Raw genomic sequence first — 21,101 nt, forward strand, 5'->3', positions numbered from 1 at the left:
GCTGCACCAAGCCAGGCTGCCCTGGGCCAAACCGAACCAAGCTGAGCCAGGCTGCACTGAACCCAGCCAGGCTGGGAGAAGTCAGGCTGAGGTGAGCCAAGATGTCCAGAGCAGGGCAACAAAGTTGATGAAGGGTCTGGAGCACAAATCTCATGAGGAGTGGCTGAGGGAGATGGGGTTGTTTAGCCTGAGAAAAGGGGGCTCAGGAGTGATCTTATCACTCTCTACAACTACCAGAAAGGAGCATCTGGCAAGGTCTTCTCCAAGTCAACCAGTGACAGGACAAGACACACTTTTATGGTGCGCCAGTAGAGTTTCAGGTTGGACATTAGGAGGAATTTCTTCAGAGAATGGGTCATTAGACATTGGAATGGTCTGCCCAGAGAGGTGGTGCAGTCACTGCCTCCAGAGGTGTTTAAGGGAAGACTGGACGTGGCACTCAGTGCCACTGTCTGACTGACCCAGTGCTCGGTCATAGGTTGGACTCGATGATCTCAGAGGACTTTTCCAACCTAATCGATTCTGTGATTTTTAAGTGCGGCCTGGCAGGGCTGAGCCAGGTCTTGCGGGTCCGGCTGCGCAGGGCTAAGCGGGGCCGGGTGAGGCTGAACCCGGCGAGCTGGGCCGGGCCGGGCCGAGCCGAGCCGAACCGGGCCGTACGGCACAAGCCGCAGCCGGGCGGGCCCCGTCGCTCCGGCCCGGCCGAGAGCAGCGCCGGGCGGCGGGCGGGGCGCGGGGGTTGCGGCGCGGGGGGCGGCGCCAGCGGGCGGAGGCGAACGCGGCGGGACCGCACCCCGGGCGCTGCGCTGCGCCGCGGGGGCTCGGGGGGCCGGGCCGGGGCGGCGCCACTGCCGGCCGCGTCTCCTCCTTCCCCGCCGCCGCCGCTGCGGCTCCCTCCCTCCTCCCTTCCCTCCTCCCGCCCGGGTCCGGCGCTGCCCTGCCCGCTCCCGGCGGCCGCGGCAGCGCCGCCGCTTCCTGCCGGGGCTCCCCGCTCCCTCCCTCCCTGCCCGCTCCGCCGCCCCCCGCGGCGCCCCGCCATGGCGTGATCGCGGCCATGGGGCTGGCCCGGCGCCGCCGCCTGCCCCCGGGCGCTGCGCCGCTCCCCGGGCCCGGACCCCGCGCCGCCGCCGCCGCCGCCGCGCCCCGCCGCGCCCCCGCGGCGCGCTGACCGCCGCCTCTCCTCCTCCGCCCCCGGCCGCCGCCGCCCGGCGACGAGCGCGGCCGTAGTCCCCCCTTCTCCCCCCGCCGCCGCCCGCGCTCCCGCGCCGTCGGGCCCGGCGCGGCCGCCAGCCCCGGCCCGCCGCGGCGCGGCCTCCCTCGCCATGTGAAGCTCGGGAAGATGCGGAGGTGCAGCCCAGCCGCCCGCGGCGAGGGATGAGCCTAGACGGGGAGAAGATGACCGAGGAAGCCTACCCTGACGAGTGAGCGGGGCCGGGGGCGGCGGGCGGGTCGGGGCACGGAACAGGGGGCAGTCTTTGTTGCCCCGACGGGAACCGGTGGCGGTCGCTCATCTCCGTACTCCGTGCACTGAGGGACAGACGGACCGGCCGCGGGCGGACAGAGGGACACGGCCACGCGCGTTCGTGTGCGCGCCGCCCGCCCGCGCATCCGCCATTTCGCGCTCCCCCCGGGCCGCGCTCATTTGCATACGGCCCTTTCATTCATAAAAACCCCCGGGAGGGCGGCGCGGCCCCGCCGGGGTGCGGGGCCCCGGGGCACCGCAGGGAGGGGGCGCAGCCCCGCGCCGCCGCCGCTCCCCGCCCCGGCCGAGGGGCTCGGGGCGCCCGGCGGGGGCGGTCGGAGGCGGAAGCGGCGGAGATGGGAGGGGGGAGCGGTGCGCGCCCCCATTGCGCAGCCCCGGGCCTGGGGGGGTCGGGAAGCGGAGCTGGGGGGAGACACACGACGTCGCGGATCCCCGCCCCGGCCGCCACCGTTTTGTGAATAGGAGGGCGGCCGCCGCCGCCGTCACATGACGCCGCATTCATAAACCCGGTCACCGGCGGCCTCCCCATTCACCGTCACCCCCGCCGCCCACCCCCGCCCCGCAGCCCTCCCGCCGCCTCCCCGCTAATAAACCCCCCGAGAGGCCGCACCGAGGCTTTCAAAATGCCCGACGGTGCCCTTTTCCCTTTTTTAATGCTTTCTTCCCCAAAATAAAACCTAAAGCTACTGCAGCGGAATGGCAGGAAGGGCTCTTTCACGCCGTGCTGGCCCAAGGGCTGTTCCTGGCTATCTCCTTCGGCGTTTTGACAGTCAAGAGCAGTGACTCACTGGCGTGCAGGACTGGGTCGGTGCCAAGCGCCATAGGATGTACCGTGCTTTAAAACGACTCCTTGCAGGGCTTATAAAGCAGCGTCAAAATTGTGCAACTTTTTGGCTTGGTTTTGAGGTCCAAAAAAATCATCATCGGTGGCATGTGCCACACTTGCACCTTCATGATGATAAACGTATTTTAGGGTGATTTACTGGAGAAATGTGAGTGGCGAAGGAAATGGCTTCTGGCCTCAACGTGTGTGTTGAGAGGAATTGTTATTTTGGCAGCTCTTAATGAAGAGACTATAAATACGTGCTTATATGTGGCTTCTAAAATCGTGGTTATTTTGAATTTGGTAAAAGAAAAACCAAAACAAGAAAAAAAAACCAAAAAAATAAGTAGTTGCATGACCTAACAGGCTGGGAAAACGTGGCCAACTCATTTCCAATTAAAAAAACTGTTTCTTCATTTGGTTTGTTTGGGGTTTTTTTAAACTTTGAAGATTGGACAAGAGGAAGAGAAGTGGGTCCCTGTCTCTGGGTTTGAGAACACGGGGTCAAATCTAACCCAATTCAGTGGACAAAAATCTGGCGCTCACCAGCCTTCATCTTGAGGTGAGATACTGCTCCAAATGTGTTTTCCTGCAGGGCTCAGTGGAGAGGTGAATGTTGGTGTAAAACACCGAGCACTTGGCTCTGATGGTTAGGTGGGGGATTTTTTTCCCCTGACTGTAGGCTGCAGTTTGTTTTGGGAGTGAATTCTTCCATGTGCTGCTGGACTGCCATGCTGACAGAGGCTTCAGCTAATGGTTTTCATGTGTGTAAGAGCTCTTGGGTCAGGGCACCCCTCCTGGGGTCACCTATCAAGCCAGCAGCACTGTGTGCTTTGGTCCCTTGGAGGCTGGGAGTGCTGGTGACCACAGGGAGCTGGTACTCAACCCATTCCCAGGCCACTGAAAGCTTTTTTGTTGGGGTCTTGATGTGTTGCCTTTCAGGGTCAGTGATGCCTCATGGTCCTTACCTCAGTGCACATCCCTGGTGGCTCTCCTGGCGGCCGTGGTTGGGCTGTCAGGGTTTAGTGCAGGCCTTTGCTTTGTAGGGCATGGAGAGGTGTTTTAGGTAAGCCATGGTTTCCTCTGTAAGCTCCTCGCTTCCAGCCTCGCATTGATTGATAGCATTGCTGAAGTCGGTGACTCATGGGTTGTTTTTTCATTTCAGTGGTGGGTGAAGTGATTTGATTTTTTTTTTTCTCCAATATATATGGTGTTAAAAGAAATAAGGACAGGCTCTTCTGATAAGTTTTCTCAAGCTGTCAGAACAATGGTAGTATAGCGCGCTATTTGCCCTAGATATCTGGCTTTAATTTGCATAGCTATTCTTGTTTCACTGAGTGCACTGTGAGCAAATGTTAACAGCCAGATTACAAAAAAAGGGACCGCTGTCAGGATGCCTTTTAGAATAACCCTCTTCAAGTAAATAACAAGGGTTTCCCCCCCTTCTTTTTGCCATTTTTTTTAGTAGTTTCTTGAGAACAGCTCAATTGCACTTAGAGTTTTGAGGCAATTGATAAAAGTGAGAAGGGAAGCAAACAGGACTTAGGATGCTGAAACTCATCGGTCCCTTCAGAACTGCACCATTTCGGATCGATACTTAGAGGTCAGTTTGTCATTGCCAGGCAAGCGCCTCTTTCTGCATCTCAGCCTTTATTTCTGCTTTCCTGCTTGCCCCTCGCTCAGCCCGTGCTGCCTCGCACGTTGCAGGGTGGGGGCAGAATGGGGATGCCAGGTCATAAATCAGAGGCTGCGGTGCTGGACCTGAGCGCTGGGGGATTTCGGGCAGCGCCGCACCCAGAAGATGGGCGGCTGTGGGCGACCCTCTCCGAAGCCATCCTGGATGGGCTGCCCGTGGCTTTTCCGCCTGTGAGGAGGAGAATGGAGCTGAACCCTTAAAGTGATTCGGTTATGCCTGGAGGCTGCCGCCTGCTCATTCCGATGCATGGTTCCAAGAAAGTCACAGGAAGTAATTAAATGGGAAAGGTCAGAGAACGAGGAAGTGTTGGTCCGCAGCCTTGCGCTGCTTGGGATGGAGCCGCGATGCCCTGGCCGGGCTGTGTCCCGGGAGTGTCCCCGCCGCTCCAGCGCACACCTGATTTATTCCAGTGAGCTGGGAGCACTCCTGCCAAGTGTTTGCAAGTGGGACTGGTCCCCCGGAGGTTTTTAACAAGCTGAGTTAAGTGGCATATGTGTAGGGTTGCTGTGGTGGTGTCCAGGACAGCAAAATGTGGTGTGAAATCACACCAATGTATTTTTTCCTGTCGAAGGAAAGAAAATTAGACTCAACTTGCTCTTGCTGGTTCTTTTGCCCATCCAAAAATCTCATTTCCCTCCACGTCTGAGCAGACACCAGCAATGTTTGCTCTGAATACTGAATCCATAAGTATTGCAGCTTGCCCTTTGTGCTGAAAAAAAATTTTTCCCCTCCTTCATTTTCACTACATTTATGCCCCATTCTTATGATTTTTCTGTAGGTATTAAAGGCAGCTCATTCAGCTAAATTATTTTGCTGCAAGTTTTAGCCAGGGAGGAAGGCATGGGACACACTGTGTTATGACATTATCGCTCGCAAATAGGACAGGAAATGAAGGACTGCCAAAATATAACTGTTTATTTCTTGGCCTGAAAACATGCCTGTTTAAAATATGACATGTAAGTAGCTGCTTTGTTCGGTCTCTGGGAGAAGTAGTTGTTTATAAGGGAATAATAGATCTGTCAGATGAAGAAGAGGGAAAAAAAAAAGAACGGATTTGCCCTTTCTACTCTTTCTACTTCTGTTTTGGAAATGCCTTGGAAAGAAGTTGTAGGTGGAAGATGTATGGAGAGGGTGTTCGGTCAGACAACTGGAAGGGAAAAGGGTTGCCACAAGAGGAAGGGAGCTAGATTTTTAATTTCTGAGCACATTAGACCCTGCTATGGCCTCATGCAGCCCATGGGTAATCCAGATGCAGCACTGAAAAGGAGAAACCAAACCAACCTGCCTTTGGGCCAGAAAGTGAGGGTTTTTGGTGCAGCTCCCCTTCTTGAGGAGTGCAGTGGGACAGTGTTTGAGTGGGGCGCAGATGCTGCACCAGCACTGGAATCATCTTTGACCTGTTTTTGCAGCCTGTTTTTTATCTCACTGAGGCACACCCTGGAGCGTGGGTTAAAAGGTAGGTTTTATCTACCTGTTTAATTAAATCCTGAGGCTGCAAACAAAAGTGCGTTGTGTGGCAAGGCTCGCTCTTAACATGGGCTTGGTTTGCTGTTAGCTGGATTTAAACCACAAAATTGCTTCCTGTCGGCCACCAAATTGCAGGGAGATGATGGTAGTTGTCCTCCCTCTTCAGGACCAGGCTGGAAAATAGGAGCTCAGGAGTGAGACACAACTTAACTATTGGTTTCAATCCCTCATTTTTCTTTCTTACACAGTCTGGCATACTTGAGGAATCGATAAATTCCGTTTCCTTCCCTCCAGCAGAATGGACGTAGGAACTGCTCCTACAACAAATTCATTGAAAAATGTGGCTTTTTTGTTTTTCCTTTTTTTGCTACTTTGTAACAGCACAAGGTGATCTTTCTTGCAGGAGCCGTGCAGAGGTGGAGAGGGCACAGAGATCAGTGAAACTAAAAGTACAGCTCTGGAGACTGTGTTTTTGATATATGCCCTGTTTGCTAAGTGGAGCATTTGATTTTTGTAGGACTTAGGCTTCTAAAGCAGTGTAGAATTTAAAAAAGAAGTAAAATAGAAAAGGTCAGTTGACTAAAAAAGGCACAGATAGACTGTGGAGTTGATTGACAGGAGATAGGAACTGCAGCAGGTCTCCATTTCTCTAGACTACCAAAAGCAAGCAAGAAGCTGTTGTCACATGAATCCCAGCACTGGAAAGAGAGGTCTGCTGCAAGCCTGGCAACAAGCAGAGCAGGGCAGCATCTCCTAGCATCTTGCTTGCACTGGCCATTTCTTCCCACTTTGGCCATGGGTAAACTCAGCTGATGGTTTCTAATGATTTCTTTTTTTTTTTCTTCTTCTTCTTTTTTTTTTTTTTTTTTTTGTTTCTTTTCTTACCTATTGGTTTTCTGCCAAGATCTTCTGAGTTTTCCTTCCTTCCCATTTCTCTACCCACATCCACCCCCTTTCCTTGTCAAATTTCCTTTAATCATTTATTTTTCTGGTGCTTGCTCAGTGCTGTAAACCTGACCCTGTCAAGCTGCAGAGAAATGCAGCTGGGCTGTGCTGGCCGCCTTCTCTCTCTGTCTACCCTCACCTTGGGTTTTGCATCAGCTCTTGGGAGCAAAGGCTGGGTTTGCCCACGTGGTTTCTCAGGATCTGATTCCTTGCAAAGCAGGGAAAACCATCTGCTGGCTCTCACTGCTGGATGAGTGGAGGCTATAGAGCTGCAGGATGGAGCTGGGATAAGGAGCGAGAATAGCAAAGCAATGCACTACTACTGCCCTTCTGCCCACCAGCACAGCAGTTCTGGGAGGCTTATCACCATCAGTCTTGGTACCTGCAAATATTCCCAAACCTCATTTTTCTGCTCCAGCTTGACGTCAGACAAGTGTTGTGGGGGCAGGTGGACATCATCTCAAAGTCCAGGAGGATGTCTTCACTCCATGTCATTTTCGGTCTCCATTTCCTTTTCTCCATACTCTCGAGGGTGTTGTTTTGCTTCCTCTCGATTTTATTTCTATTCCTTCATGTGTCACACTTGTCTGGAAGCAGGACTTCTACAACTCATGCTGCAGGCAAACCCTCATGGCAGTGTTTTCTCCTCACATCAGGGGAAGGTGATCCTTACAACATGCACCCAGTGGGGTAAAACACTGTCTACCCCATGCAGTAGAAGTAGATGCTTCGCCTTAAAGTATGGTGTTTTATCAAAAGCACTATTACAAAACCTGCTTTCAAGGCTGTTGGAGACTTTTCTGCCAGCAGGTTCTACCTGTTGCAGTAGGTGTAAAGTGAGTTTTAACCCAAAGTACTGTTTTTGTCTCTAGCCTGCTTGTTCTTACAGTCTTTAAATAACTTTATTGTTTGACTTTCATTGCTTGCAACTTGCACTTCAAGGACTATGTTTTGGGGACTTGTTGTGTCCCTGTCACCCCCCCTCCCCTTTGTTCCCAACTCCTACATGTAATCAGAGGAGAGATCTTGAGTCTATCAGCTGAGTACTCCTGATGGCTATTCCAGCTAGGAAGGAAGCTTTTTACTGGCAGGCATGAGGACGAGGGTTTACAGGACTTTCTAACAATAGAAGTTGATTTCCCCGTCTGTGGTGGTTCCAAAGTGGGATTGCAGAGTTGTCCAAAGTGTGGACTTTGACAACAGTGTCTGGCAAGGACAAAAACATTCCATGACCTGAAGACTGGGGTGGTGATGAAGCTTTTTCCTTGCTAGCTAGAGCTTTTTGTCCCAGGTACTACAGAAACGAGGAAAAATGCAAGCCGGAATTAGTGTCTTCAGTGAACTATTCGAAGGATAAACGGGCTTTCAGAAGTAACGTTAGGACTCCTTACCTGTGTGCGTCTCTCCCTAGGAACAAAAATGTTTGTCTCTTGTTGAGAGTAACCACTTCCCCCTCCTTTTTAATAGGAGGGTTGAGTTGGTCACTGTTCCACCTCTGCTGCTGCTCTTTGCCAGACTGGCGCTGGGAGATGTGCTGTAAAACCTGATAGCGTCTTTTCATCCTGTGTATGGAAAACACATCTTCCGGCTTGTAGGGACCTGCGCTGCCGTGCAAGGACAGGAGCATGTTCTGCACATGCACTCAAGTCCCGAGGAGGTCTGGAAACACTTAGGTTGTTGGTTTTTTTTAACTGCATTATACATACATCCTGTTTGGATAGTCCCAATACTTCTTTTCTTGCTAGCTAGAAGTGGCTGCTTCCCTCCTGTACATTAAAATGTAGAACATCGCTTGCCTGTTTGAGTAGTTGAGAGCAAGATTAGTTTCCATTGCAGTACTTGAAATACACTGAAGGCAATTGTACAGCAGTCAGTTTCAAAACGCTGTGGGAAATCACAAAGCTTCTTCCCTAAACACTGGAGCCTGTTGCAGCACCACAGTTCACCTACCAGCTCCTTGCTGGTCCTACCCTCACCTGCAGAAAGGCATTTCTTAAATGATGTGGTTTTACAGGAATTAAGTATGTGTTTAGAATGAGTTGATGCCACTAGAAACAATTAGTATCTGAGCTAAAGCACACCTGTGTAATTTACCTTTTTTTTTTGAGTCTCTAGACCATTAATGCTTTTTACTTATTTGTTAATTCCTGTACTAGTGGTGGAAAGCATTTTTCTGGGGGACATACGTGAGGTGAAAGAAGGATCTCCTTTCTATCTGGCTTTCTCCCTTTAAATACTGGCAGCACGTCTTTTTCTGTAATGATTCCTAATCCATAGCACCTTGAGCAGGTCCCTGTTTTGAGGGGGATGCTACCCAAAAAGATACCCATCATGCTCACTCCCTCACTAAAAGCAGAGAGCTCAGCTTACCTCCACTCGTTGCATTTCTTCGCTGACATGTCCAAACACTCCCACCTGGGCTTCCAAGTGCTTGGAAGGCATGCTGGCTGTTCACCTGGTTTTACAAGTGGAAAGGTATGCCCTGGAGCTGAGGGAAGGTTGCTAACTAATGCTTCAAGTTGCAGCACAGAGGGAAGCGTGTGCTTTGCCTCAGGTTGGGACAGAAGGGGGTGGGGGGTGGGTGAATAGCTGGGATCATGCCTTGGCAGCGATTGTCACCACATCCATCTTTGCAGAACCTTGAGGACTGTGAAGGGGAAACATATCCAGGTTCTAATACTGGAGAGCTTTTTTTTTGTTTTGTTTTCCAGTGATCCAAGGGATGCCATAAAAGAGCTGCTGAAAGGCATCAGCAGAACTGGCAAGTAGAGTCAGTACTGCTGTGGGGATCTGGCTCTGGGGTTGCAATTATTTACAAACTGTCTCCTTCTTTAAAATGATGTAGAGATCTGAAAGTATTACCTGGGTTAATTTAAAGCATGCTTGGAGATTATAGATGTGTAGCTTAGTTTTTGTTCAATTACTTACTTTTGTTTCATTTATTTGTGTGATTACTGTGATGCTTGCATCTTTGCACCTCTTCATGGTTTGTCTGTACTGTGTAAGTGAGCATTTGAGGTCAGAAATCCAGTGTTTCAGTGGGGTGATGAATGCCTAATTTTGCCTTAGGTACCCCGTGCAGTGGGTCTTGGTGATATTGATAAGCTGAGAAATTCAACCTCCTCTGCTAGCAGATTGGCTGTGAAAGAGCTGCATGGGAGAGCATGTTGCTGAAGATGGGGCCAGACCTAGACTTGCCTTCTCCAATTTTCTCCACAGTTTCAACAATGCAGCCACCTTACGTGATCACATTTCCTAAAAACCAAGGTGTCTGATTCCTTAGTGCTGATTTCTTTTTAAAGTTTCTATTTTTATTTTTGAAGTTGTATTAAAAGCCCTACTTGCCTTGGTGGCAACAGAGGGCCAGAGTACAGACACCTCTCTTAGACCTCAGTGTAAATCTCTGCATTTCAGGAGCTTGTTATGCTCGTATTGAAAGTGTGTGTGTTTATAAATTATGGAAAAGCCACTGATACTTCTGTGGTGGGCTTTTTTATTAAATACTGGGGAAATTGCAGCAAAACCTTTATCACTAGAGATTTATAATTCTGCCAATGTAATTCATCCTTGACTGAAACTTGGCATGGGAGGTGTTAAGCTGGTTGCAGTCCATGATTGCTTTACATGTTGTTACTATATGTATGCAGTTTGGTGGCTGTAAAGATAAAAAGGGTTAGGAAATGGTACAGAGTTTTATAAAATAGTAACTCTCATACTTGCATTGCTTGAATGACATTGTGTTTTTAAAAAGGCACTTGGTGTTTAGTTGAACTAGGAGAAAAAGAGAGTGGAGAGCTTGGTTTTTGTGTTTAAAAGCAAGAATAAAAGGCTGCAGTACAATTAAGCCATTAGAGCTGCTTAAGGGAAAGATTTCCTTCTTTCATTTCTGTGCAAGTATTTGGCATTTTGTTATAGTAATATTTCATGAGTGTATTGAATGGCTGGAAAATTACTAAACAGTGCTGGAGGTGAGCCTCTGCTTGTTATTTGAAGGAAGTGAAATGCAGAGTTAACCATATTGGTTAAAATAATAAATAAAATTTAAAAATTAAAAGGATATTGAGAGGAGAGGGACAGGCTGGTGTGGAGAGGGAACTGGAGGCACACAGAGAGCACGATCTCACAAATGCAGTCAGGAAGTTCTAGAAATACCCTTTATAAACACCACATCCTACAGGAAGAACCTTAAAGTCCAAATAAACCTTTTCCCCTTGTGCCTATGTATACATAAACTCCACTGATTAGGAAGATCTTATCAGTCAGTGATGTGCCTTTTTACAGTAGTTCCTAAAACAAGTTATATGATAAATATCAACCGGTCTTCTTTTCTTAGCTGTTTATCAGGTTTGTTTGTGTTTTTATCAGTTACTAGAGTCTGTGTCTCCCTCACCCTTACCCAGAAGTCCTAAACCTTCCCAGGTCAGTCTCTCTGGTTAAGTGACCAGTTTTGGTTAATATCCTTACAAACACAGAGTCAGGAGGAAGGTGAGGGATTTTATCTGTTTGACATCAAAGTTATGATTATAGAAATGTGGTGTGTGTAGAAATGCTTAGCGACACCAGATAAAGGAGAGACAGAAATGGGCTTATTTTGATGCCTTGGATTGAACTCCAAAAGAGTTTATTTATCCTGGGATTGCCGTGGCCAGCTTGCATGATGCTGGGCTGGATGATGTTAAAATATGTGTGCCTCCCTTACTGTGATGTTTTCACCCAACTTCTCTTCTGTGCTTGCACATTAAAAATCTTGCCTCTCTCCCAGGCTTTTTACTGTGTGCCCAGAGGCCAGGATCTAGCCAGGGTCTCCCAGCTTTTGGATGTGGATATCGTGGTTGGTGTGCCAGTGACCTCAGCTGTGCTGATCCTCCCCCAGTGGGCAGTTGAGGAGCCCTTTAAAATCACAGCCCATGAATGAAAAAAATTACAGCTTAACAAAGTCAGCCACCAACCATTCATTTGGTTTGGTTCTGCATGTGTGCCTTTAAGCAAGAGTCCGGAAATAAATTTCCAGTGCATGCAGAAAAGCCCCTCTTCATTCCAAATCTCCACGAGCATAAACAATTGTTCCCTAGAGTTAGTAGCTACATGGACTGTTTTAGGAATGGTGGTCCTGAAGATCCGTAAATCAAAACACAAAAATCCCTATCTGAGGCAGTTTTATCTTGGTTGGCAATGGAGCACTGAAGTTCTGCAGTACTTAGTGCTTGTACATCCGTGTACTCTATATTTTCTAGTTCAGGAAAGCTCTGGGTGAGCTGTAGACTGGATTAATTAGTCGATAAAATTTGGTGTTCTATCCAAAAGGCATTAAATAATACATCTAGCTGCTTTATTGCTTGTGGTGGTGTTTGGGTGGTGGTTTTTTTGTTGGTTTTTTTTCCTCCTTCCCTTGGCTATTTCCCTAAGGAAGCGTGGGCAACCTTTATCAGAGTATTGGTGGAATAGCTTCCCCAACCTTTCATAAGGTCAAATAAAAAAATAAACAGCCTTTCTTATGGGAAGGAAGAGATGGGGAAAGAAGGGTGTTTGTGTACAGTTTCCCATTCATGTTTTAAAGAGAAGATATATAAACTTCTGGAGTCAGTGCTGCGTATCTCCAGCCATTATAGGAGCTGAGTGTTGGAAGCTTAATTTGCTTTCTCAGCGCTGACTTGAACAAAACCAAAGGGGAACAGCAGTGAGCAGGAGAGTGCTTTGCTGCTTTTGGGTTTGCCTCTGTTGGCCAAATGCACTCCACGTTCTGCAGTGATTGAAGTAATAAAATCACAGAGTGATTCTGCTAATCCATTCTGTTTGGATTGTGAATGTAACTGAAGTTTCTATGTCGATTTGGGGTAAGGTGATACAGAGAAGAAAATACATCCTTTTTTCTAGCACTTAAGTGTTGAGATTTTAAAAGGCATGCCTTTTGTACAAATTTCATATGCAGGAAAAAAAGCAATTCAATATTATTAGACTGTTTCCCTCTTTTGTTTGCACTCTGCTGCAGGAATGGGAGAAATTCTCACAAGACCATTTACCAGGTTTTGTGGTTATACATGAGTCTGGTACCCTCCTGTATATAGTCAGTTGCAAGTAGTGCTTGCTTCTACATATTTTAAGAAGAAAAAAAATTGCTCTAATTTTTGTGCTTAGGGTAGTAATGGTAGAGGTGGGACTGAAAATGAGCATCCCTGGTTGGACATTCTTCAGATCATCATTTACCTTGGGTGATGTAGTGAGCCCTGGCTATACTCGCTCACAGTGTGGGTGTTTAAAACAGCAAGGTGCTGCCTTTGTTCAGTATAAAGAAGCCCTTGCCCTGTAGCCAGGGTTGGAAAACCCAACTGCTTTGCAAGAGGCATCTGGGTCTGTTGTCTCCAACCACTTGTCTATGAAACAATTAGACACAGTATGTAACATAAGCTATTTGTTGTGAATTATGAGAGCTCAATAATGGGCTCCAGTGGGCTAGGTGAAAGCTGCTGCTGGTGCTTGCAGAGAACATGCCTGCATTTGGAAGGGGTTGTCTCTTGAAATGGTCAACTTTAACTCTCCTTCAATTGAGACCCGAACATCAAAGGCATACCCTTCACATCCTCTCTCATCTTTATGTGAAAGGGACTATCCAAATCTTAGCATGCATTAAGAAATACTTGGTAGGTAGCTACTGATGTTACTTCTGAGTGTGGTTAGCACTAGATTTATTTTACGGTGGATATTGAAGTAAACATCCCTGTGTGTAATGAAAGCAGTGGGGAGAGGAGGCAAGAATGGAATGACAGAGAAATTTATCTTAATTGGTGATGGCTCAGCAGAAAAAATACAAATTTTTTGTACTGATTAATTTCAGCTCGTGGTTTTATTAACTGCCACGATGTGCATTTGGGGCAGTTGGGTCATCCTTTGCTAGAGAGGGACCAGGAGGTGGTGACTATTTTTCTTAGACCAGAAGTGAATGTACTTTGTGTCTGCAGATGGTGTCTTCCAGTGTTAGACAGTGAGTCTTCCTTGGCTTATCCTTGAGGGGTGCATTCCTTACCAGATACAGAGCACCAGCTATTTCCTTACCTGTTAAGCCTTATCTTATCTTACATTCTGGATTCTGCACTCTTTTAAGCACTCATTTCCTTAGGGGGATAGAATAAATGTTGAACCCCTTTCCTCTGCTTCCACATGTGACTTTTGTCAGCAAGAAATGTCTGCTGCTCCCTGAACTTCTGAGTAAAGCCAGCTCCCCAGGACAGAAAAGGGAAACTCCTTGAGAGCACTCTCCAGCATCGAAATGCCCCACATAAAAGCACATTTGTACATTTTGTTACACGGAGGAATTCCTGGCCGTACCCAGCCCTAAGTAAATAGCCAGGGAGAGGCAGCTGGAGCATGACGGATGGCGGTGGTTGCAGGGACGTGAGGCGTGGAAGTCCACAGTGCAAAGCAAACAGGGAAGGGAAACTGTGCTGTGTTTTACAGAACTGGTGTTGGCATAGGACAGAGCTGTCTGGCGCCTGAACTTCTCCTCAAGATCTCGTGTAGCAAGGACAAAAAATGCAGAACAGCTTGATGAATTTGGGTTTTTTTTAATCCATAGGTAAATTTTCCTGTTATGTCATGCGTTTCAAGACACTTGAAAATGATAAGTGTTGATCAATGAAAGAAGTAACCCCTTTGGGGTGTTTTGCTGATTTGATGTTTTGCTTCAAATTCTGGACAACAGAGAACTTAGGAGGCTTATAATCATTTTCTCAAAAATGTATTATATAAGGTCCAGGACAGTGCTACCTGTAAATTGCTAGAGCTGTCCTTAGAGCTCCCAAGGTTAGTGAGATGGCAGAAAACCAAGGAGGGCTTTCCTTGGATGGCTTCAATGGGGTTGTCCTTGGCTGAGCACCTTTTTCAGGTATCTCTTGCTGTATAATTCATAAAGGGAATTTAGAAACTCCCTTGACACCAAAGGGAAATCTTTGAATCCCAGGAAGAAACATATGACTGGAGGGAGAGTGAAGTGTGGCTTGTAGGAAGGTGCTGCATTACAGAGAACATGAATGAGTTTCTTCAGTTAATTGAATAAAGAAAAGTTGAAAGGTTTGTGCTTGTTTACAGCTTGTATATGTTCTTGCTATCTTATATGTAACTTATTCTGAAAACTAGACCTTAAATATGGGGGAAAGAAATACCTAAAAGGCTGAAATCCAGTCCCTGTGTATTAATTTTATTTTGGAACATTTTAAATACAGGAACTTCTTTTGCAGCGCTGTGGTTTTGCCATTCATGAGCTAATTAAAATGTTAAATATACTAACCTCTTCTGTGCTTAAAAAAGATACTTTTTTCTGTATGTGATAACTTCCCTTCTGTAGGACATGCCTTAGTTTTGTCGAGAGTGCCTTGTTGGCATCTCCAAGGCTTGTGCAGACTGTCCCCCCATGTTGCATAGCACAGCACTCTTGGCTTGTGTTGTCCATGGTTGTACCTCCAGTTTTGTGAACACTTCTTGACTTTTAGCACTCCTCTGCTTTATGGTACATATGCATACACTAGTCAGTTCACATCATGGAGCAGGGTTGTGGCAGAGTGGATTTTTATTTTTTGTTTGTTTCTTTAGCTAGGCAGTGTGCTGACTCTGTTCTTCCTTTTGGCTAAAATTAAACCTTCTCCCCACCCCACGCTGCTCTCCCACCCTTGGACTTTTATTACACGAGGCATGAGAGACATGCAGAGCAGACCATAGGTTGGCATGAAGTTTCAATTAACTATTAAGTTTTTTAGCTAGGGATATGATCTAATTAAGCTTGAAGAGTATATTTGCCCCAGGTGAATAGAAAGCTTGCCCGAACAAGCATTGTGGCACCGCACAAAAATTGCTCCCTATCAAAGGAAAAGCTTAATTTTATCCCTGCAAATCTAAATGGGATGTAGCACCTTCAGCAGCCCATGGGTGCAGGTTAAAGTTAATAAAACCAGCTATTTTGAGACAGTGTGAGCACCTCTGGGCTCATCAAAGCCCTCTGTGCCCATTCCACAGCAGCATTTCAGGAAAGCAAGTGAGGAGCCCCCTGGAGCTTGCAATGCCACATGCTTGGCAGAGGAAGTCCCAGGCGCTCTCCAGGGGTGGGATTTTTGAAATAGTGCTTGTACCATCCTTCATGCTGGCAACAGCTGGTCATTATAGGCATGATGGGTATCTGGGGTCCCTGGCACAAGAGCTCAGCCTTCGCCATCATTACCTTGCTTGGCAGGAGAGTCCAGAGTCTGTAAGTGCCATGAAGAGTTTGGAAGCTGCTTGAATTTTATTATTGTTTTCATTGTTGTTGCGATTTTATTTGTCATGTCATTGGCGTGCCAAGTACTGATGGACCTCAAACACTGCTTGATTAATGGGTAAGGCAAAAATGCCCCATGCAGCCAGGACTGTGCAAAGTGAAGAAGCCATGAGATGTCCCAGAACAAAAGTCCAGCGCTTTCAGCATCATCTGGCTTACAACTGTCCTGGACACTGTGTCCTGTCACCAGAGCTGCTAGAGCTCAGAAGCCGAATGAGGCACCCACCATTTTATTGTGCTTTGCTGTTACTTCATACTATTTTTATGTGCTTTGAAGAAAAGGACTTGAAGAGCCAGTCCGTGACTTCTGAAAGTATCTCTTGGGTATTGGCAGACAATGGAGCAAAACACTGTTGTATTTTGCTGGTTGGCTCTCTACTGATGATCTATCTCAATGGCAGGAGTCAGAGTTTGGTACTTTTGTGGAAGCATTGCACAGGGTTTTTTGGTAGCTCATTCCTTCATCTGGAGCAAAGAAGGGGTGAAGTCAGGATATCTGAGTGTCATTTCAGAGTTGAAATTACTTTTCTGGGTGATATATATTGGGGTGGAAAGCACAGGAAGTCTTGGTAAGCACTGTATATGGGTGCAACTTCTTACCTCCACCTCAAGTACTTAATTAGCCAGAGAGCATAAACTTTAGCAGTGTTTCTGATAGTGATTTCCTAGAAGCTGGTACTTATGGGCTCTGTCCGTTATTGTTGTTATTATTATTATTCCAATTTCTGCTTGTAACTGATGTGAGTTGTTTAATTACCAATACCAGTACTTAACAGGAGGAACTACAAGGTGATGTAGAACATTTGGTCCCTTAAAACCCTGGTACATGAGCACACGTTGGACAGACAAACCCAGAAGGTAACTAAGGTAAAAACTGATCAATTGAATTTGCAGCAGTTCAGCAACGTTTGAATGTAAGTAAGCATGTGGAAAGGAAATGTGAATTGGCAAAAGGTGGGTACCCACTGATGACCATACTGTTACAGGCAGTCACTGTTCTTCTTAATACCAAAGCAGAAGGTATGTGGCTTGGTGTAGTGTGTGTTAGACAAAGAGCAATTGCTTCATATTTGATCCGGTATAGAGATACTTAGAAACTTGTGTGCAATAACCGTACAAATAACATCTGCATCATTATTGCAGTTGTGGTAGAGGTCAAAACCAAGTGGAAAGCAGGGCTGATGGTGTTGCACTTGCATTTTTCTAACGTAGATAATCTTCCCCCTGCTAGTTAACTAACATCCACTAACTAACATGGAAATTTAATTGTATTTCCTAAACAGTGAATGCCCTAGTTCAAAGGGATGACTTTCAGTGGACAAAAATAACTCAGCTATAAATGGTACTGAAGAGTGAAGTGATGAGGATATATTAGGAGTATAAATATTTAAACCTTTTTTTCAGGTTAAGTTGAACTTATTTTTTGCATTGATAGCTTTCTGTGCTCTGGGAATTCTGCAAAAAGATTTGAATTCTGCTCTTAGGTTGGCATTGAGTACATGTGCGTGGCATTGGTTGCAGTGGGAATCATCTAGATTTCTTGCAGGCTTTTGCAAGAAAAAGGTGGAGAAGTTGCTTCAAAAAGATCCTGAGTGAAGACAAATTGATGTGGAGGTCCTGTCTCCTACTCTCCCCACCTCCTTTAGCAGCAGAAGACCCCATGGCAGTGCTGTGCCTCAGCCTGACTCACTTAAGGAGGATAAGTTATGTATCATAGAACAGAAGTCTGAGGGCTCCTTGTGATGCCACTGTGAGTGAACACGAGATGTTTCTGAGACAGAAGCAAAGTTTGGTGCCTCCAGACAAAGTGATGGGGTCTGTTCATCTTTGGTGACTTGTGGCAGTCTGAAAATAGTTGTGCCACCAGGTTGCTGCAGAAGTGGTGGTTGGCCCCAGCACATCCCAGCTGCATCCTTGTCATTCACAGCAGTGATGGTTTTATTTTCATTTGAATGCAAACTTAAGGCAGGAGAGTCCAGAACAACTTTTCTGGTTTTGGCAAAGCCCTTCATTTCCAACAAGTACTACCTTAATATTGTTACAGTAAATATACCAAAATACATATCTGGAGGGAGCGCCTAGCCCTGTAGCTGTGGGGGAAATGCAGCATCAAAATAACTTGATTTATTGGTGTCAGCTACAGAGTATTGTCTGTGCATCAATTCATAATGGTTTTAGATGAGGTGAAAACTGAACAACAGTGTTGGTTAGGGAAACAGCAGATCTGTATTGTGCAGGATGGCCTTCCCATCTGACAGCTCTGGGGACCTGGGTGAGGAAACCTGCTGCAGCTGCTTTTGTATAGAGAATAGTATGACCTGCAGATGGAGGCTTTTGCTGGTATCTTAAGCTTCAGAAAAACAAATATTCCCTCAAAATAACATAAAAAAATAAACTTCCACTTCTTCCTGTTTTTATAGTTCACTTGTTTCCTCAGTGTCATGGTTTTGTCTCCAGTACTGTAGATTGTTAATCTTCAGAGGATCAGGACCTTCATAGAAGTGTTTCCTGTACATGTTTATCTGTCTTTTTAACAAATTAGTATCTGTTTGTTCTCCTCTGAGTTTTCCTGCAAATAATAGGAAACTCTCCCCACAGTAATAAGGCTTTTTGCTAGAAAAAATACCTGGATGAGTCACTGCCAAGGGTTAAAGTACCTTTTTTTATGACTTCATTGATGGCAACCTTTGGGACATCTGCAAGTAGCACCAAATTCCAGAGGTCACTGTCCTTGTGTTAGTTTTGGCAAAGCATTGTTTCAACTAAACTTCATTTACTTGGTTGTGAATGCATCTGGAGGACTTCTATCTGAGTGTTAGCTGGAATTCCAGAAGAGGAATGCTGCTACATCCTAGGCTTTCTCTTGAGACAGCCACAGATTTCCACTTAATCCTTTAGCAAGGTGAGCATTGGCCATTAGTCAACTGTTTTCCACATCCAGATGTTGCATTGCCTTGTTATAAGGGGATGGGAACAATCTTTTCAGCTGCTACACTAATAACTTTTGTTACGTCTAGCTAATTTCAGCACTAAGTACCTGCATTAAATGTGTAAATCTATTCCTCCTATATTCCTCGTGCATGTGTGCATGTCTTGGATGGGGACTTAACTCCCAAGTCCTCGCTGGACTCATTGCAGCCCATGCACATCTGGACAGGGTGAAGACAGGAGAAATGTGATTTCTCCCCTCTCAAAATTGATGGTATGCGTCATCCATGCATTTCCAAGGGAGAGCACTGGATTTGGATGAGTAACTGACTTTCCCCCTCAGCTTTCTATTTCGAAAGGAGCTGTCGTCATCTGACTCCGTCACTGAATCTGCTGGAGCTGGGCCTGTAGGTCAGAGCTCATTCTGGCACAGCCTGGGGTTTCCATGGCAGAATGCACTGGGCTGTGTTCATACCCACAGCATCTTCTCAGCATTGGCCTGGTGGCTGCCAGGGCTGTCCCTGCACAACCTGCAACCCTTTTTGTCCCTGCAACCCGTGCTGGAGGAAGCACAGGTTGGGCAGCAGCCTCCTCATGGTGCTAACATTAATAAAGAGGCATCCCTGGACAAAGGAGCAGCTCACTGCCCCACTTTGCAGATTAATGCTGAAAATATCTCATTATCACACTCAGAAAGGCATGGGGGAGTTTTCTTTGATTTGAGTTTGGGGTTTTTTTCAGATGTCTTGTCAACTTGTGATTTCTCATCATGGTGCAAACTGTTTAGCAAAGTTTGTACTCATCTTGCTTTTAAGCAGTGGTCTTTTCCCTTAGGAGGCCGGGAAGTTATTGCCGTTTTCTCAGAATATTAATTTCTAGTGGAAAAGAAGGCCATGCAGAGCAGTCTTGACACATTCCTCTTCTGCTGCCGACTTCTCTCAGAGCCAAAACATCACAGTGGAGTGCTGGGCATAGAGCTGTCCTCCTTTTGCACAAATACAGAGGACACTCATCTTCAGACCAAGGCTCTTCCTTGCTATAATTTCTTTTGCTCCAAGATATTAGTGGACATAGTGGCAGAGACAGATAAATCCTAAAGTCAGACTTATAGCTGGATGAAACTGCCTTAAGGAAAAAAACCCAAGTTTGTAGGTGGAGCATAAAAGGGTAAGCATGCACCTCTTATCCTCAGAATTAAAACCCTGGTTAAATCTGAGTTTAAGGGGAGGGGGGAAAAATGAAGCCATTTTGGATTGAGATAAACACGTGTGGTTTCATTATCATCTGCTGAACATGCGTAGAGTGGTTGTTACACGGCTTGAGACAGAGAAAAACCAGTGTGAAGTTAAGAAAAAAAATCAGGGTATATCTTCTTCTTCCCTTGTAGATACTTCAGTCATTTATTGAAAATGGACAGTATATGGTGTAGATGGGGCTTTCCCAAACATAAAAGATAGATGCTTTCTTCCCACAGATCTTCTGCAAGGAGATAATGTTGCTTTTCTTCAGGTTTCATTTTTTGTTGCTTTTAAACAGTGCTGTGGTCATTTAAATTAATAGACTTGCATAAGCTGTTAGCAGGTTTTTTGGTCTGATGTTGTGGTATTCCCCAATGAATCCAGAAGATTTGAGATGGCAGCTCCCAGCTAGTAGTGAGTGTACCAAAACCCCTGATGGGTACAAGATGAGAAGCTGCTTCACCATCTTTGCTGCTAAAAGGAAAGACCATGGGAGTCTCTGGTCTCTTCCATATGTATCAGGGGACTCCAGCTGTCCCTATACTGAACCTTTTTGGAAGGAATTGGTGTGAAAACGTGAACATGCAGTGTGTTGAACAACTCATCCTTACCTGCCAGAATGAGAAAACAGGATGACCCCAAGATGATTCCTCTGACTGATTTCTCTGCTGTGTGCAAACAAAATCCCTCTTGCCAGGGGCAATTCAGTGGGCACTCGGCACACTGTATCTTTCAGCATTTAAAAGATTCTGCCTGTTAAAGCAGAGCACAGGAAATGCAAACCATTAAATGCATGTGACAGTGTTGTGACCAGATGAAGGACAGGGCTAGGGAGAGGGGCACAGGCACGCAACTGCCAGCATCTTGAGGAAACGCCTGTTTGTTTGTCCTTTTTCCAAAGCCCTTCGGCTGTGCAAGGGAAGTGACAGCAGAGATGTAAACAGGAAGTCTGGCTGCAGGGAGAACAAAGTAAGGGTTAGGAGATGCACACAGTTGGCCAGAGGAAGCCAGAGGTACTGGAGAGAAATCTCTGCCTGCTATAGGACTTAAATAATAAAATCAGTAAGCTAAGAAATAGAATCATAGAACCATAGAATGGTTAGGGTTGAAAGGGACCTTAAAACTCATCTTGCTCCAAAGACCCTGCAGGGGCATCTTCCACTAGACCAGGTTGCTCAAAGCCTCATCCAACCTGACCTTGAACGCTTCAGGAATGGGGC

The 21,101-nt window shown here is 46.5% G+C and overlaps 1 protein-coding gene across 1 annotated transcript in view; it reads left to right on the plus strand.

Annotated features, from left to right (window-relative positions):
* The first annotated feature begins 1,259 nt into the window (after positions 1-1,259).
* SPRED2 (sprouty related EVH1 domain containing 2) overlaps positions 1,260-21,101 on the plus strand; it is a 59,313-nt gene continuing 39,471 nt past the window's right edge. Inside the window, exon 1 of the mRNA XM_030944401.1 lies at positions 1,260-1,421. Coding sequence (XP_030800261.1) covers positions 1,375-1,421 — 47 coding nt within the window. The 5' untranslated portion in view covers positions 1,260-1,374. The remainder of the gene's footprint in view (positions 1,422-21,101) is intronic.

This window comes from Camarhynchus parvulus, chromosome 3 (assembly GCF_901933205.1).
Source record: "Camarhynchus parvulus chromosome 3, STF_HiC, whole genome shotgun sequence".
Lineage (NCBI taxonomy): Eukaryota > Metazoa > Chordata > Aves > Passeriformes > Thraupidae > Camarhynchus > Camarhynchus parvulus.